Source organism: Onychomys torridus, chromosome 4, assembly GCF_903995425.1.
Source record: "Onychomys torridus chromosome 4, mOncTor1.1, whole genome shotgun sequence".
In the NCBI taxonomy this organism is placed as follows: domain Eukaryota; kingdom Metazoa; phylum Chordata; class Mammalia; order Rodentia; family Cricetidae; genus Onychomys; species Onychomys torridus.
The window spans coordinates 1,447,481-1,465,247 of NC_050446.1; the positions used below are offsets into that span (position 1 = coordinate 1,447,481).

The following is a 17,767-nucleotide window of genomic DNA, read 5'->3' on the forward strand; positions in this document are numbered from 1 at the left end:
AAGGTAGATTTTGACTCTAAACACTGGCCATGCCACTTCCCAACTCAGTGACTTCAGACAGGTAATCTCACCTAGCAGAGCCTTGATTTCCTTAACTGTGAAGTGGAGGTGATCATAAAACCTACCTCACAGGTTACCACAGAAAATAAGCAGGATAATGCATGTAAAACCAGCCAACATTGGTGGAGTGCTCAGCAAGTGGTAGTTGGTTTTAATCACTGCACCTGCTTTCCTCCAAGAGCTGATTCCCATCTGCATCTCTTAAGGGAGGAAAATCTTGAGCTAGTATGCACGAAGAACAACTTCATTGTGTCTCCTCAGCTTCCACAGGCCTCCCTGCTCATCTGCGTTCCTGTGCTAATCAGAATTTCCTGACTTCTCCCTGTTTGTCTCCGTTAAGGAAGGGGCTCCTGGCACAGATGAGCTGAGGCGTGGGCTGACGCTCCTGTGATTTGAATGTCTTTACTATAATCTAGTGAGTGTGTGCAGGGGGCCTCTGTCAATACTGGAGCTGTGGCCAGAATGGGCAAATACCAGCAGCCCAGCCATCTCTGGCCCACAAATCATCCGAGGAGCTCTGGTTGAGCGCTCACATTTGCCCTAACTTAAAATCATCCGAATAGCAAGGCAGCCTTCACAAGGAGACATTGATTCTTTGTTTAGGGCTTATTTACAGGGATGAGAGTCAGCCCTGTACATACCTCAGCTACTCCACATTTGCTGCAGAAAGCTGTCTTGATTCTGTTATTCCAAGGATGGCTTGGCCCAGCCCTGTCAGGGACATCTGGTTGCCTGTCCAGTGATCCTCCTTCCTATGTCCACCCCATGATCCCATTGTGTGCAGTGCTTGGACTGGGACCTGCGAGTCATTAGACTGGAGATCCCTGAGACTTTGGGCTAACAGCATCTCCATGTGGGTGTCCCTTCTTCATGAGATGGGAATGATAAGTGAAGGCCTTGGCGAGGGTGGGACATGCTGGCTGGCAAAGATGAGACCTCAACATAGGTCCCTTCTCTCTATGCTCACACTGTCAGTGGTTATAGCAAGGGGACCCACTGCCCCTCCCACCCTTTGTCCCTGTGTTCCAGTAAATGAGGATTTGGGAGCTATGCTACACACCATGGGGAAGTCACATTGGTCCCTTGGCAGCTGCCCAGCTGACCTGTGAGGGGTGGCCTTCAGACAAGCACAGCCTGTCTCTCTAGCCTTAGGAGGGCTGTTTTTAAAGCCCCAGCAGGGAATTTGGAAGTATTTCAATGAAGTGCAACCAGGATGGGGACTATTAGTGATGACTAGAGCCAGATTCTCCAGCTTTCTTGGGTTTTAGACAATGACTGTTGATTGGTCCAGGCTGGTTGCTCTCACCTCTGCCAGTAGTTCTCAGCCTCTACACTGGAGGTAGTTTGTAAAGTTGTGGGATTGGGAAGTTATAAGCACTGCAGGTGATTATTAAGGTTGAGACCGATTGACCTACAGGATTCCACCTATCCCTGCCTGGTCCCCAGCAATCCCATGAGGCAGGTAATTATGCCAGCATCGAAGATGATGCCTAGTTGTAGTACCTGGGGGCAGCAAGAACACAGCTAGGCCAGGAACCAACTGTGTGTTGCACTCTCCCATCCGCCTCTCTGGAGCAGAAGCACAGCTGGTTATCTAGGAGCTTGCAGTGGGCTGGGAAAGCACCATGCCTGACCATGGAGAGTGTTTGTGAAGACACTGGGGAGGAACTGGAGCCTCTTCACCTGAGCCACCTAGCAAGGTTCTGAGGAAAGTGACAAAATTGAAGCCCAGAGGCTATGGAAGAGGATATATGAGTATGGAGGAGGGAGATTAGGTGTCTAACCAGTGAAAGGCAGCTGCAGAAGGCACAAGAATCTTGAGTGTGTGCTCAGCAGTTCAGAAATCCAAAAACCCAGCTAAGATCCTTCAGCTAAGGTCCTAAGTCAGGGAGGCAGAGCCAAGGGCTTAACCTAGAAGAGATGGGGCGGGGTGAGGGCAGGAATGATCTCGGTAGCCTGTACCTTATGCAGTCACACAAGGCTTGTGCTCATTTTAATAATCTGCCATCATATTATAATTCTTAAGACTTTCCCTGTGAATGTGTGCTTTGTGTGAAGTCCCATGGGACAGTGGGGAGAGCAAAGGAGCTAAGCACAGCCATCACAGTCCTATAACATCACCATGCCACATGGTACACATGATAAGTGAGATCAGCAAGACTCAAAGTGTGTACTAAGTAAATAGAGAGATGTAGCATGAATCTTAAAAGTTCTTATTAATAAAATCAAACCCAGGACCAGGTATTAGGGTGAATGCTGTAAGATCAGAGAAGCAGAATAAGCCACAGCTTCCTCACCTTACCAGTTCCTCAGCTGATCCTGTTTCCTCAACCTGGAAGCTTCTGAGTCCTCATCTGAATGGATCTCAGTTGAAACACTGCTCAAAAGCCTAAAAGCTTAACCAGTCTAGTGCCTGGTCCTCACGCCTTATATACCTTTCTCCTTTCTGCCATCACTTCCTGGGATTAAAGGCTCACTTCCTGGGATTAAAGGTGTGAGTCACCACGCCTGGCTGTTTCCAGTGTGGCTTTAAACTCAGAGATCCAGGTGGATTTCTGCCTCTGGAATACTAGGATTAAAGGCGTGTGTGCCACCATTTTCTGGCCTTTATATCTAGTGGCTGTTCTGTTCTCTGACCCCAGATAAGTTTATTAGGGTGTGCAGTATTTTGGAGAACACAATATCATCACATAGAAAGGTCTCTAGTGGAGTAAGTGGCACCATCAGCGATGGCCACACTCTGGTTAGAACCAGAACTTGCTCCAAGCACAGCACAAGGACTGGTTTCTCAGTGACGTGACTCAGGACAAATGATAGGAAAGAGACAGAGCAATCATGGCCTCTCTTCCTTTCTGATCAGTAAGGCAGAAAATGTGTGGATTGTACCTATATCAAGAAATAAAATTAATCTCATGTAACATTTCCATTGACTGATGAGAACATGGGAGCTGGAGAGATTGCCTGGTGGTTAAGTGTACAATGCTCTTCCAAAGGACCCAAGTTCAGTTCCCAGCACCCACAGTCATGTGCACATACACATAAATTAAAAATAGAATCTTTAAAAGAAGGAAACACAGGTGCATGTACCAGCTATGAAATATGATGCCTATCCAAGTTAGTATTTTTAAAACCAATATTACATGATGTAAAATTGAACAACAAAAATCATGCTAATAATTAAACATTGATTTCCTTCTTGGAATGTCAGTGTACTATTGTATACAAACAAACACCATGACAGATCTGGAAAGAAAGAGAAGCAGGGAGTGGGGAGGGCAGGAAGGAATAGATTTTAACAGCATTTTTTTTTTCAAGAATGTTCATTTTACACTGGGCCCTGTTTGTCACAGGCAAGACCAGTCTGCTCTCAAGAAGGACCATTATCTGTGGGAAACCCATCTGTGCTCATCTGTTTTAACCTTCACAATGACACTATGAGGTAGCACTGTTACCACCAACGAGGGAAGGCAGATTGAGTTGCCAGAGATTAACATGGCTGCCAGTCAGGTCAGAGTTCAAGGACAGGCCTTTTAACTCCAGGACATGTTCACTCTTAACCAGGTTGAGTTGCCTTACAGAGACTAAATGCAAAGTTTTAAGTTTTTTGAAGGTTTCTTTAGCAAAAGCAATCCCAGTCCTCTGGTGTGCCAGGTGCCACTCCACACTGTAGTTGTGTGTTCCCTGAACTTGGCAGGATTCCTCTGAAATAGCTGGCTTTCTATTAGGGAAATTTTCAAGCCATTTGCCACCAAGGCTGATTATCTGGTTTCAGTCCCCAGGACTCACATAGTAGAAGGAGAGAAACAACTCCCACCCACAGGTTGTCCACTGACCTACACACACTTTTACACATACTCACTTCTCCTGCACACATACACAAGTAGATTTTTTATTTCATTTATTTATTTATTTGTTTGTTTGTTTGTTTGTTTATTGTTTTTGTTTTTGTTTTTCGAGACAGGGTTTCTCTGTAGCTTTGGAGCCTGTCCTGGAACTCAGGCTGGTCTCAAACTCACAGAGATCCACCTGCCTCTGCCTCCTGAGTGCTGGGATTACAGGCATGCGCCACCGCCGCCCGGCAATTTTTTTTTTTTTTTTTTCAATTTAAAAGCTACTTTAAAAATAAAGCAAGGAGCCAGATGGTGGTGACACACACCTTTAATCCCAGCACTCGCACTCAGGAGGCAGAGCCAGGAGGATCTCTGTGAGTTCAAGGCCAGCCTAGTCTACAGAGCAAGATCCAGGACCAAAACTACACAGAGAAACCCTGTCTCAAAAAACAAAAGAAAGAAAGAAAGAGAGAGAGAGAGAGAGAGAGAGAGGGAGGGAGGGAGGGAGGGAGGGAGGGAGGGAGGGAGGGAGGGAGGAAGCAAGGAAGCAAGGAAGCAAGCTGGCTTGTACCTGGTATTTTTATTATCTATATTTTATATTTTTATTCTTCTTACACAGAACCCAGCTTATGAGAGCTATTTTTCAAATGTTTGAATATCTAGATGAATCTTCCAAAAAATAATGGGTTTTTAATTTTAAATAAAGTATATAAAGAGGAGACTGCACCTCTTGTCTTATAATCATATAGTAAAAGTAGGATTTGATAACAATTAAATTTGTTAAGGAACAGAGGCGTTAGAGTTAGCAGGACAAGAAAGTTGTTTGAAGAGCCTGGTGGGGGTTGTGTTTTTTACACCAGTACTGAAGATTCTATGTCGATGAAGCCATTATTTCTGAAAGTCTCAAACCTTTGGAGTCACAGGTTTCACCTGCTAACAAAGATTCAACTCATTAGTGATGGAGTTTTTGATTGATTCCATATGTTGAGAAGACAGTCCAAGAGGGAAAACTTGTCTTTTTGTAAGAGTCCTTGATGGGGTTGAGCAGCTATGTTTTACTATCCTTAGGGTCATAGATGGAAAACTCCCTACTAATGCCATCCAAGTACTAATGCTCACAGCCTGACTCCCCAAAGTTAACATTGCCATCAGTAGATTGCCCCAGCACCTAGAATGCCATCTAAGAAGACAAAAAGGTTTAATCAATCAAAGAAGAGAACTAAACCAGCAGTGCTTGTAATTTTTGTAGAAGAGGGAATTAACAAGAGACTGTTCTATAATTATTGACGAGTGGAACAGTGGTAACCACGACAGCTGTAGGACACAGGTCTGCAAAGAGGAGAGGAGGAACTCCATGTGTTTACCCTTGTCTTGTGGAAGGAGCCTTCACTGAGTCCTGTTTATCTCCCAGAGGGGCTTGTGGTCTGAAGGGCCGGTGTTCTGCATCCTGAAGGTTTGATAAAGAGACCCTCCATGCTGTCCATCTCACACATCTGTGGGACATCTACAGGAGCCCGCTTATGAAGTGTGACCGTTTGGTATCTTGGAAGGAGAGTCCCTCCAGGGAATGAGCCCTCCGTGGTTGGCTCTGGGTGACTGTGCCGTGACCTTTTAGCAGTATCTGCTTCCATTCCTGACACCACTGATACTTTTTAAGGTCTTTTCAGGGAAGGAAAAAAAAAAAAAAAAAAAAAAAAGCCCTCATTGTCGCATTTCCCTGTGGGTTTCCCATCCATGCCTGTGGTCTTTTGTCAGTTTCTATGGCCTCTGATCCTGGGGGATATCACTACCAGTGAGTGGACAAGAAACCCAAAATATTCCTATCTCCTGCAAGATGAGACTCTCTCTGCTCTCCTGTAGCTAAACTCTGCCATGGGCTAGCCTCACATACAAATCCAATTGCAACCTTTCTTGAAGTTATCACTCTAATCAAGCATCCTCCTGGTGATGCTGGGCCAAGGCTCCAGGTACAAGTGGACAGCTCATCTGAGCAACTCTTTTAACACCCTCCACACAATCATAAGAATCACCAAGATTGTAAAACATCAGGAGTGGGGATGCAGATTTAGCTCAATGGTAGAGCACTTTCTAGGCCCAGGGTTCAATCCTCAGCTGAAAAAAAAAAAAAAAAATCAGAAGCGAACTTCTACCAACCGGGGTTCCTCCATTGTGCTGTAAGTCTGTATTTAAGACCTCCTCCCTCCTTTAATAAACGGCGTTCGACATTCAAAAAGGGTCAAGAACATGATGGGGAAACCCGCAGAGACAGCTGACCGGTGCTAGCTAGAGCTCACTGAATCTAGACTGACAGCTCCGGAACCTACATGGGACCAAACTAGGCCCGCTGAATGTGGGTGACAGCTATGTGACTCGATCTGTTTGTGGGGTCCCTGGCAGCAGGACCAGGACTTATCCCAGGTGCATGAACTAGCTTTTTGGAGCCCATTCCCTGAAGTGGGATACCTTGCTCAGCCTTGATACAATGGAGAGGGCCTAGGCTCTCCTTCAACTTGGTATGCCAGACTTTGTTGACTACCATGGGAGTGGATGGGGGTAGAGTGGGAGGGAGGTGAGGAGGCGGGAGAAAGGGAGGGAGGGGGAACTTGGGTTGGTATGTAAATTGGAAAAAAAAATTTAATAAACATATTTAATAATTTAAAAAAAAGAATCACCCATCCTGAATGGTATCCCAGACTTCTTTACCAAGGCACAACAGGGTCTGTGCCACACCAAGGCATCAGGCCCTGTGGCAGGAACCAAGGTTGAGCTCATTTTGTGATTATGTAACTCACATCCCTGCACTTGTAACTGGGGCCCAGGCTCTACATTGACCCCAGGGAATGTGGGGATATGTTCAGCAGAGCCTTGCCTTCACAGGCTCCTTGTCAAAGAGGATGCTGGGAAAGACTATTCTAACACCCAGGGTAACAGTATCTGGTAGCACCAAGCAAGGGTGAGTGGTTGTCACACCCAAGCCTGAGTCAGAGAGAAAGAAAAGAAAGCAAGGACAGCTATGGACAACACAGCATGTGACCAGAAGATGTGGAGGGGCAGACACAAAGGGACACAGAGGAACTGTCCAAAGGGCTACTCACCTAGCCGAGGAGTTCCTTCATCTCCCACGAGATCCTGGTATGTGTCATACATATGAGGTATGCAAAGTTATGCAAATAAGTGTGTCTGCTCATAGGAAACACAGTAGAAAGGACACAAATCCAGTCATCACATAAAGGCAGCGCCTGGGCAGCTGGACTCCTGAGTAGAATGCTGACGTGATTGAACTTTGGCCAGAATTGATAGGGACCAAAATGAATGAGATGGGACAGAGCATGAAGGCAAACCCCCACCATAGCAGTCTGGGCCTATGCCAAGGCCATGGGTGGTAAACAGTGACTGAGTGTATGCAATCCCTCCCAGGCTGGGCGGGAAGGACATTGGAAGTCTAGCAGGTCAGCTGTGGATCAGTGAGGCTCTGACAACCAAAAAAGGGAGACACTGATTTGAATGGAGATGTGGGTCCATAACTGAGAGCAGGCAGTGAGGGTGAGTGCATTATGTGGATCAACAGGCTTTAGAGGGCTAGTGAGGTTCTGGGCTGGTGGTATGTGTCAGGAGTAGTTAGTGTGTGTAAAATCCTAGAGTAAATGTAACCCCAACAACAAGGAGAAAGACTTGCAGAGGATGGAGTTCTACCTGAACTTGGTTTGGTAGGAAAGGGGCAACCCATGCCAAAGTGACAAGAGCAGCTGCAGCTCCTTCCCCAGGGACTAGTGGTTTATTCCTCGTGTGCCACACAGTTTGCAGTTCCTGCCTTGCCTCAGCCACCAGGAAGCTCCAGAATAATTTTGTGACTTGGGTTCAGAAATTATGAGAAGCAGCACATCCAGAACTGTTTCTTAATCATTTCATCATGTGTGCCTCTCAGCAATCATTTTTATTACTTGTTGTCTCGGGTGCTTGCACAGAGTGCCTCAAATCCTTTGTGAAATAAGGGTGGGTTTAATTGTAGAAAAATGTATTTCCCCGTTCTCACATTTCTGGGCCATCCTTGCAGCCTGAGCAGTGAGGGTGCCCAGTTGCTGTGTTAATATTGGCTAGATTGAAGCAAAAGAAATTATTGGAACTTACAGGAGCCAGACAGTAAATTTAACACATAACTCATTAAAACAGGATAAAAGCAGAGCTTCAAACATCTTTGTGTTTGCCACCAAGTCCGTGAAAGGAGGGAGTGCCCTATCACAGCTTGAGATGTAAAAGTGCGATCTTTCAGAACCAGAAATGCAAACCAAAATTAAAGACATGTCTGCATAGACAAGTGCTGCAAATGAGTTCAAAGAGAGTGAGGTGTTGACTATACAAGGCCAGGTGGTTTGTTTGTTTTAAAACTTAGGGCATCATTTTCTTGACTCAAAATGTAGTTTGTGGACAAAAACTTACTCATCAAATAGCTTAAACACAAACTTTTGCAGGTGGCAAGTTTTATTTTTGATCAGCCAGTATTTTGTAAATCATAACTTGCTATAGGTCAAGTTAGTGTGAGCTAGGCCTGGCGTCATACACCTGTGATCCCAACATTTAGAAAGTTGAGGTAGGAGAGGCTCACACATTGAAGACCTGCCTGAACTGCATAGCAAGTCCCTGTCTGGGGAAAAACAACAACAACAACAACAACAAAAACCAGCCAGGCAGCAGTGGTGCACACCTTTAGTCCTAGCACTAGGAGGCAGAGGCAGGTGGGTCTCAAGAGTTCAAGGCCAGCCTGGGCTCCAGAATGAGTTCCAGTACAACCAGGGCTGCACAGAGAAACCCTGTCTCAAAAAACAAGAACAAAATAATAATAATAATAATAATAATCATTTGTAAATGATTTCTGCAGTTGGTACCTGAGAAAAGGCCACCAAGCACCTCCATGCCCAGTGCCATTCCTGCCCAGCTCTGAAAGGTTCAGCTTTGCCTTATCAGGGCCCCTTCAACATGAGGTGCTGACTGACTTCAGGGTTCCACCCTAAACATTGAAGGAAAAGTTTGGGAATCATCATACTGGTGGGCACAGCACTAGCTTGGTACAGGTTGTGATCATCAGTAATAGGGAAGGGGGTGAGTAGAGCTTCCCAGCTGATCTTGGCTGTCAGCCCTGCCTCCTATCCTCTCTGACTTGGAGTATGATTCTTCCTCCCTGAAACAGCATCCTCAGCCATCATCTAAAATGACTGGTGATAATCACAGCTTCTTTAGTTCGGTGTAAAGGCATAGGCAGTGAAAACCTGCAGAAGAGAGGGGCCTGTCTCTTACCATCATGTTCCTTCTCCATTTCCCAGGAAGAACCCATCACCTTCAGTGAGGAAGCCTTTGTGTCCCACTACCGCTCTGGAGCCATGAGGCAGTTCCTTCAGAATGCCACACAGTTGCAGCTCTTCAAACAGGTGCCCAGCCTCTCTCAGAGCCTGTGCCAGGCCTTTAGTGGGCATTTTTGCACCTGTCTCCACCTTAGGCACTAAGAATGAGAGAAGGGAGGAGATGGGCCTGCAAAGGACTCGGCATGGGGGCGGGGGCAGTAAAACAGGCATCAGGTACCAGACAGGTCCTTGGCTTGCAGTTTTCTGAGTTAGAAACACACAACCAGCATTTTCAAGAGACTTGTGGTTTTCAAAGGGTCTTTCCCATCTCGAACAGCTTTGCCCAACTGGATGGCTCCCTTGTTTACAGACAAGCTATGGTTTTTTTTTTTTTTCCTTTCCAGTTTATTGATGGTCGACTAGACCTTCTCAATTCCGGCGAAGGTTTCAGCGATGTCTTTGAGGAGGAGATCAACATGGGCGAGTATGCCGGTAAGATGCTGCCCATGGCGTTCCTGGCACAGATGGGCTTTTTTTCTTTCTCGTGAGAGGGAAGGGGGAAACTGCTCCAACCATGTGAAAGAGGAAGTTGGGAAATTCCTCATTGTTTTGTGTCAGGATGCATGTAGTTTGGCCCATGTGAAGCCTCTGACACCAGAGTACTTACTTCCCCTGGGTAGAAAAGTCTGGCAGAGTGTCATGGTCAGCATGATACAAGGGATGCTTACCGGATTCTGAAGTAGGGAGCTGAACTCAAATGGGGCCCCTGCCTCATTGCTAGCTGTGGCACCTGAACCAACTCATGTCCCTTTTCCAGCCAATGTTCTACCACTTGTGCTCTGGCAGTGCCCCAGACTACCTCACAGAAGGAAGTGAGTCATTTAGAACATTGCATAGTACCCCGAAACAGTCCTTACTATAGGGTCAGTGCTCAACACATGTTTCTGTGTGATGTGAGCACCATCAAGCCATGCACAATGATATGTAGTTCCAGCCATTGGGAGGCTGAGAGGGGATCACTTGAGCCCAGGAGTTGGGACCAGCCTGGGCAATACAGTGAGATCCTTTCTCAGACAAATGAATAAAATGTGAGCATTGTTGCTTGGTGGCCAGTCTCAGAGGGATCATTCTCTCATTCATTCTCATTCTCTCTCTCTCGCTCTCTCTCTCTCTCTCTCTCTCTCTCTCTCTCTCTCTCTCTCTCTCTAGCATTTGGGGTGCTGAGAGGTGTAATGAGCACTTCCTGAGTCCCAATCTGGCTTCTTCCCACACACCACTGGTCAGTCTTTGATGGCAGAGATGACAGTACATGTAGTTTCTGTCTTTGGAGTCAAAATAATGATACCATGTTACTCCTGAGCCTGTCCAGTCTGGGTTGTGCTGATGATCTGGGCAGCAGTGCACAAGCTCACAGAGGCAACTTCATATCTACTTGCTGATACTACAGACCCACCCAGCCTACACCACAATTGTTAAAGCAAGTCTCTCTACCAAGTCTTTGGACAGTCAGGGCAGACTGTCGACAAGAAGTCCCTGAATACCGTACCCCAAGCAGAGTAAACAATGTGAGCACTAGCTTTGGTCTTCAGGGAAGGAGACGCACGACTAAATCAAACACAAGTTAAGCCAGTGCAGGAGGAGACAGACTGAGATGTGTGTGGTTGGAATAGCATTCTGTTGACTCTCGCTGCACCATTCATGAGCTTACAGAAGGAACACTGTGGGGAAGCGGTTCTGGGAGAAGATGGACTCTGTATATTGCTGAAAAGTCTCCTGCTGAGACCTCCTTGGCCCTCAGGATGCACTGAGCAGAACTTACCCACAAAACCTGTCACTAGGCAAATGTCCAGCAGGGTTCCTACACTGTGATAGTCAGCTCTGGTGACTCGCTGTGCATCAAAGAATATGGATGTGACCTGAGCTAGAGAGTTCTTCAAAGGGAGGAAGAAAGCTAGGTAAGACAGAGTGCTTACCTAGCATGCATAGTGTCCTGGATTCAAGCCTCAATGCCACACAACCCTGCATTATGCCAGGAGGATCAGAAGTTCAGGGTCATCTCAGGTGACATAGAAAGCTGGAGGCCAATATGAACTACATGACACTCTTTCTCAAAATAGATAGACAGACAGATGATAGATAGATAGATAGATAGATAGATAGATAGACAGACAGATAGATGATAGATAGGTAGGTAGGTAGGTAGGTAGGTAGGTAGATAGATAGATAGATAGATAGATAGATAGATAGATAGATAGATAGATAGATGAGGAAAGAAGAGAAAGGAGCTCCAGAGGATGTGACACTTTAGCTGCCTTTCAGTTCACTCTGGTACAGATGGCAGGGGATAGTAGTTCCTCTCGGTCAGAGTGCAAGGCTGTGCCAATGGAAGCATGGGATGGAGAGGCAGGAGCTTTGCTCTGTGGACACTGGTACAAAGAACTCTCTGAGAATGAAAACCTGTGGTCTGACTCACTGCCACATGCTGCCGAGTGGGACGCAGAGGAGGCCTCCTTGCCTTTCCTAGATTGTGAGCTTTCAGTCTGTACGGAGCAATGTGAAGACGTCTGTAAATGATGGCCTCTCTCATTCCTCTTCCTCTAGGCAGTGATAAGCTGTACCATCAGTGGCTGTCCACAGTCCGGGTAAGTGTGCCCCATTCAGAGCCACCTGCTGTCTTCTGTGGCCTCCTGGTAGCCCTCTGCTCCTTGGCTGCCTTCAAAGCTGCCTCAAGATGCAGGGTATGCCATTCTCTCAACTGAAGATGCTTTTGTCTTAATGCCAGACCACCATCCTATGGAAGAGACTAGATGGAGACAGTCTCCCTTAATGGGAGACGAGGAGGCAGGAGAGGTTGCCCTTCTCTTCAAGCCAGCCAAGGCCCATGGAATGAAGTATTGTTCTAGAACACTTCTTTCCATGGCCAGGCAGTTGTCATGATCACAGAGAAGCCAAAGATGTGCCCTCCCTGCAGTGTCTTTCACAGCAAGGACTCCTGGGAAAATGGAGAAGCATCCCTGGGAGACTTTCCTTCACCTCCTTACTGCTATTGTGATCATTGTCTTGTTGAATTGGGAACCAGGTGCTTGGAGCTCCTGTGGCCTCTAAAGAAGTCAAATTTTACCTGACTTTTCCATGAGTGTATACTCAAGGCCTACTGTGTGCCAGGGACAGCTAGCCTCTGGGAATCCAGAGTGGGGCAGGTGCTACCCTGGGGGAGTTCCCCACCTCGTTAGGGAGGCAGGCACGTATGTAAACAGGCAACTCCAGGATAATGTGATAAGTGTTCTCTCCTGCTCCAGGGCCAACCGCAGCTGCTGCCAAGGCAGGTCCCGTGGAAGTGGCTGTAGTTGGCCAGAGTAAGCAGCTCCCCCATGAAAGACAGCCTTTGTTCCTGGATGGCCAAACACAGCACTTGGCACATCAGAGGCGAGCAATAAGGACCTGTTGATTGATTGATAAAGGGAGTTTCAGTACTCCAAAGGACCCTTTAAACAAAATTCTGAGTAATTTGGAAGACAGCATGGAATAGATGATTGGATGAAATTTTCCCATTGTCCTATAACACAGAATGCTTTCTAGGTCAAACTGTAATACTTTTCACTGAAACTCAAAATCTTTAAAGCAAGCAGTTACCAAACGTGCTAAACATTAAAGTCAATAATTACTATCATCTACTATGAGACACATTTGATTAAAAGTCCTCCAGAGCATAAACCTTGTGCTCGGCATTCCAGGCTCTGTGCAAGCCACCCCATCTGGCCTCCCAGCCCCACCTCCACCATGGGTCAAGAACCCCTTGCCCTCCCAGAGTACACCCATATCCCCCAGCTACCCCCAAGAATATTCATTTCTACTATGTTCCACATCAACCTCCACGCATCCTCCATGGCCCAGGTCAAATGTTTTCTGCTCTGAAGACCTCCTCAGTCTTCTGGTCTCCAAACTTCCAGTGCAGCTGCCACCATCCAAATGTCATGTAAACCCTGGTATGTCTCTCACCCATACACAAAGCCTGGTGGTCTTCAAATAAACCCCCCTGGGCTCAGGGCCCTTTACAGCCTTACAACATGCTGCCCAGGGTGCAGTTAGAAATGGACTGTGCACTTGAGTTCACTTAACTGCCTCCTAAGGAGTAGAAACCCTTCCTCCATAGATTCCTCTCATACTCCCCAAGGAAAGGGATGAATCATATTGCCAGGGGGTCCTAGTTGATCAGAACCCTGTTTGCTTCCCTAGCTTGAAGTTAGCTACATAATTCAGTTGTGATATATGACTGAATACTGTCTATGGTAACAGGAAATTCTTTAAAGAGCTACTGGCAACCATAAGGAAACCCTTGCCTCAGATAGCCTGGACAGGGGCAGGTACTGAGCAGGACATAGAACCTACTGTCACATGCTTCTTCTCCAGTTCCCCCCCCTACACACACACACACACACACACACACACACACACACACACACACACACACACGAGTCTGCCATAGCCTTAACTAACCCTACCCAGTGACCACCTGGGCCTACTTCTCTTCTCACATTAAAGAGAAACACTCTTTGTTGGTGCTTACCCACTCTCCCTTCAGCCCACATCACTGATTGACATTTTTATTACAGAAAGGAAGTGGAGCAATTCTGAATACTGTAAAAACAAAAGCTAACCCAGCAATGAAGACTGTCTACAAGTTTGTAAGTACTGGTGGCAGTCTGGAAGCCATGGATGGGTTCTTTCATTCAATCTGACTCTTTTTTGTTTGGTTGGTTTTGGTTTGTTTGTTTGTTTCAAGACAGGGTTTCTCTGTGTAGCCCTGGCTGTCCTAGAACTCACTCTGTAGACCAGACTGGCCTCAGACTTAGAGATCTTGCTGTGTCTGCCTCCCAAGTGCTGGGATTAGAGACATGTGCCACTATGCCCAACACAACCTGACTCTTAAGTGTATCAATGCCTAGATTGCAGAAGTGACCAAAGGGTATCCATGCCATTTCTTAGCAGTCTCAGTGTTCTGAGAATTGTTTGGCTTTTTGCTGTTTTATGATCATGACTATGTGCATGGTGGAAAGACCACCCCCTCATTTCTAACCTCCCCATGTCGGGTTACAAGTATAGTTATATATAGGGAGTGTTGAGACCAGAGGGTTGGGGAGGACCTCTGTTTATAACCATGGCTGTGTGCATGTTGGGAAGACCCCCCCCCCCTCAGTTCTGTCCCAAATTCGTCATCCTCTCTCTTGGCTCTGCCCTATAGGAAGTGCATGTGAGACTCAGATCCACACAAAGTGAGAGCAGACCCGACAGCCCTGGCACCCCATCCCCCACAAGCCTTGAGTGCTTGTTCTTGTGCGTTGTCCTCCTTGATCATTTGACTCTGAGCCACATGCAGGGGCTTTGTTTATTGTCGTTTTGAATTGAGTCAGTGCTTCCTCTGTTTAGAGTGGCCACTGTAATGGATAGGTGGCTACCAGCAAAGACACACGGGTTAGAACTGGCAGAAAGTAGAAGCCAGAGTGTCCACCAAAATGAAATTTAGGAAATGGCACTATAAAAACCTGGCAGTTGCTGTCGAGTTTCAACCCTTCAACCTGGAGAGGAGCTTGGTCCTGAGGCCCTGCCATGGTAAGGTATCGTGGGTGTTGTGAGTCCTGTGGCTGTGGCTGGTAGAGCTGCTGTTCTTTTACTAGTAGTTGTCACCACACTGCCAAGGTAAATAATTATAGAGAGCAGAAGATAGGCCTGGGAAGGAAAAGAAGAAAAAAGTCTCTGCCATCAAAATGCAAAAATGGAATCTCTGCAGCCCCTTTAAGGGATTTTTTTTTTTTTAACCTTTTACCTTTTTATTTGTTTTCACAGCCATTATATTTTCAACTTGATGATCCCATTTTTCCTTCCTTTTCTAGTAATCAGAGAAGGTGATTCATGGTGGACTGAAATCAAGCATAGACCCTGCTGGAAACAGAAAGGGAATCTTAACTTAAATTAATTTTTCATGCAGGCAAAAGATCATGCAAAAATGGGAATAAAAGAGGTGAAAAACCGCTTGAAGCAAAAGGTACTTGAAGTTCTTATTCAAAATGTATAAGCACCATGTATGAAATGCATGGCCACAAAAAAAGTAGGATGTGATCAATAGAGGGCTGTTTGATACAGTGTTGTTAGCACACTTCAAAATGCATTACCAGCTGTCTGGGAGTTTCACACTGTTATAAATATTCACAGACAAAAAAACTGTCTTCAAATAACATTAAGACTCTTTGTGGGCTTAAGCCCACAAAGGCAATAGAGTTCAGAGTTACCACTGTCCTCTGCCCTGCCCTACCAGGCCTGGGGTTTCCAGGTGTCCTCCCCACCACTCCCTTCTGCCCTAGGATTGGTCATAACTTAAAGCAAAATGCATGTCCAGAGAAAGGACCCCTCTGGTTCTGGCACACACATGGTTCCTACACAAACACAAAGAATGAATAGGAGGAGAATGCCGTGGGTCTCCCACCACACTGCACTGAGTGAGAGCAGCCTAGCCTATGTTTAAGGCACATGCAGGCAAACAGAGGATCTGTGGTTCATCAGAAAAATTATATGAAGCTACTAAGGCTGAGATTTCCCCAACCTGAGTCCATGGGGAGTACAGCAAGGTGACCGGAGCAGGGGGCTTTTTTACACAATCACAACATGGCCTCCAATACTGTGATTGCCACTCTTTGTTAAAGGTGGGCCAGACTAGGAGCTGTCACCCCAAATCCATAGAACAAAGCTGTGAGTGAAGTAATTGCCCAAGGCCACAGTGTGTGAGTCTAGCAGGAACAGGGTTAGATTTCAGATCTGTTGACTCCACTGTCAGAATACTTCCATTCTCTGCTCTCGCTGCTTTCCCAAACAAGTGTCTTCTTTCCCAGAATATGTCTGGGGTCATTTTTCCCACCTCCCTAAATGTGCTACTGTCTTGGCATTTTGTTGTTGTTGTTAATTGAAAGTGGTTTCAACTTTATGAAGTCAGAAAAATCCTCATTAATTTGAAATGGGTCGAAAGAATTGATTCTTTTCTTTTAATTGGAAAATAATTTGCTCTGACTAAGCATTTAAATTCCTAGTTTCAGCTGACAGTGAATTCTTAACAGCTGAGGTTCTCATCCTGTAATACAAACCCATAACACAAATCCACGCATCCCCATGGCAGTCTGTTCACCCCGGCAGCCACTGGCAGGCAGGATTCTTTAGCTAGATGTTGTTTGAGTCACTAATCATACCTTTTCATCTCCTGTTCCAGTCTTGTGGGCCTGAATTGAATGTGTCCAGGAGGGAGCTTTTCCCTCCCCAGTGTCTAGATTGTAGGCTGTGGTTGGTTAATATATTGCCTGAAATAAGCAAAAATGGATCCCTCCTCAGGCACCAGACAAATGGCTTCATGAGTCTCATGGCTTCTGCTGACCATGGAGCCAGGGACTGCCCTTCGAGCCTTTTCCCACTACTCAGGTCTTTCTGCAGCAGCCAGCAAAGACCAGCTTTTTTCATATGTTTGCCCAAAGGCTCATTTACACAATCTAGATCGTGTTCTTTCCACACACTCCACCCTTCCCTTCCTTCGTGGAATCTAAAGCCAATTTTTCCCTCCCTTTCTCTCTCCCCAGCCCACACCAGTCTTTTCAAGAATAACTTCAGGAGATAATGTTCTATAGACAGTGTCGGTGCATCTCAGGTGACACAAATGGTAAAGGCATTTTATAGACATGTGGCTTGTCACCGGTGTGCTGTTGACAGATCTATTAGTACACCCTTCTCCATTTTCACTTTCCCCTTCGCTCTTACAGATTTCCACAGACTTGATATTTGCAGTTGTTCTTGGAAGAGCTATTTGTAATTGAAACCCCAGCATTGTTCAGTATATATAGGCCCTGGTCTCTGGTGATCTCTTGCTCTTTTTCTTGAGCTAATTTAGGATTTGGCTTCCCCTGACCTATCTCACTGTAGTGGAAAATACTTCCTTGGCTTTTTTCTCCCCCTTCCACCCACCCCTCCATGCTGCATGGAACTTGTCTCTATGACTCCCTTGATGCACCTGACACAGATATCACAAGTTTGGTTTCTGCTATGAAATTGAGGCAGTTGCCAGCAAAGACCCAATTTCCAATGTGCTGGGTTGCCACCTGGCCCCCTAACTCTGCATAGCAATGGTGACCTCACACATATAATCAAGAACCCAAACTTGCCCTCTTTGCTCTTGCCTTGGGTTTGAATTGCAAATAGAGAATGTGAGGCTGACCTGAGGAGAGATCACCATGGTGTGAGGAGGGTCCATCTCTAATACAACTGAGCAGGGCCCCTTTCCCATCCCTTGTTCATTTGTGCTATAGATTTTTCAAAGCCTCTGAAATAGCTTTCAGGATATATGTGACCACTGGCAAGTGATTGTTCGTAGATCCTATAGTGTGGCTTTATTCCACATCTGCTTTGCTTCAGCTCAGGGACAAAAAAGAAAGATGGAGAACATATTTCTCTGGATAAATGGAACAAAGTGGCCAAGTTCTGCTGTTGCCTGGCCTCCTTTGAAGTCCA

The 17,767-nt window shown here is 46.1% G+C and overlaps 1 protein-coding gene across 6 annotated transcripts in view; it reads left to right on the forward strand.

The window, feature by feature from the left end:
• The window catches only part of Dennd1a (DENN domain containing 1A), a 479,814-nt gene that overhangs the window by 409,511 nt on the left and 52,536 nt on the right, over nt 1–17,767 (forward strand). For all 6 annotated transcript variants that reach the window (XM_036185076.1, XM_036185072.1, XM_036185077.1 and 3 more), the window contains 5 exons: nt 9,209–9,313; nt 9,631–9,718; nt 11,828–11,868; nt 13,840–13,911; nt 15,213–15,269. In XM_036185076.1, coding sequence (XP_036040969.1) covers nt 9,209–9,313; nt 9,631–9,718; nt 11,828–11,868; nt 13,840–13,911; nt 15,213–15,269 — 363 coding nt within the window. The remainder of the gene's footprint in view (nt 1–9,208; nt 9,314–9,630; nt 9,719–11,827; nt 11,869–13,839; nt 13,912–15,212; nt 15,270–17,767) is intronic.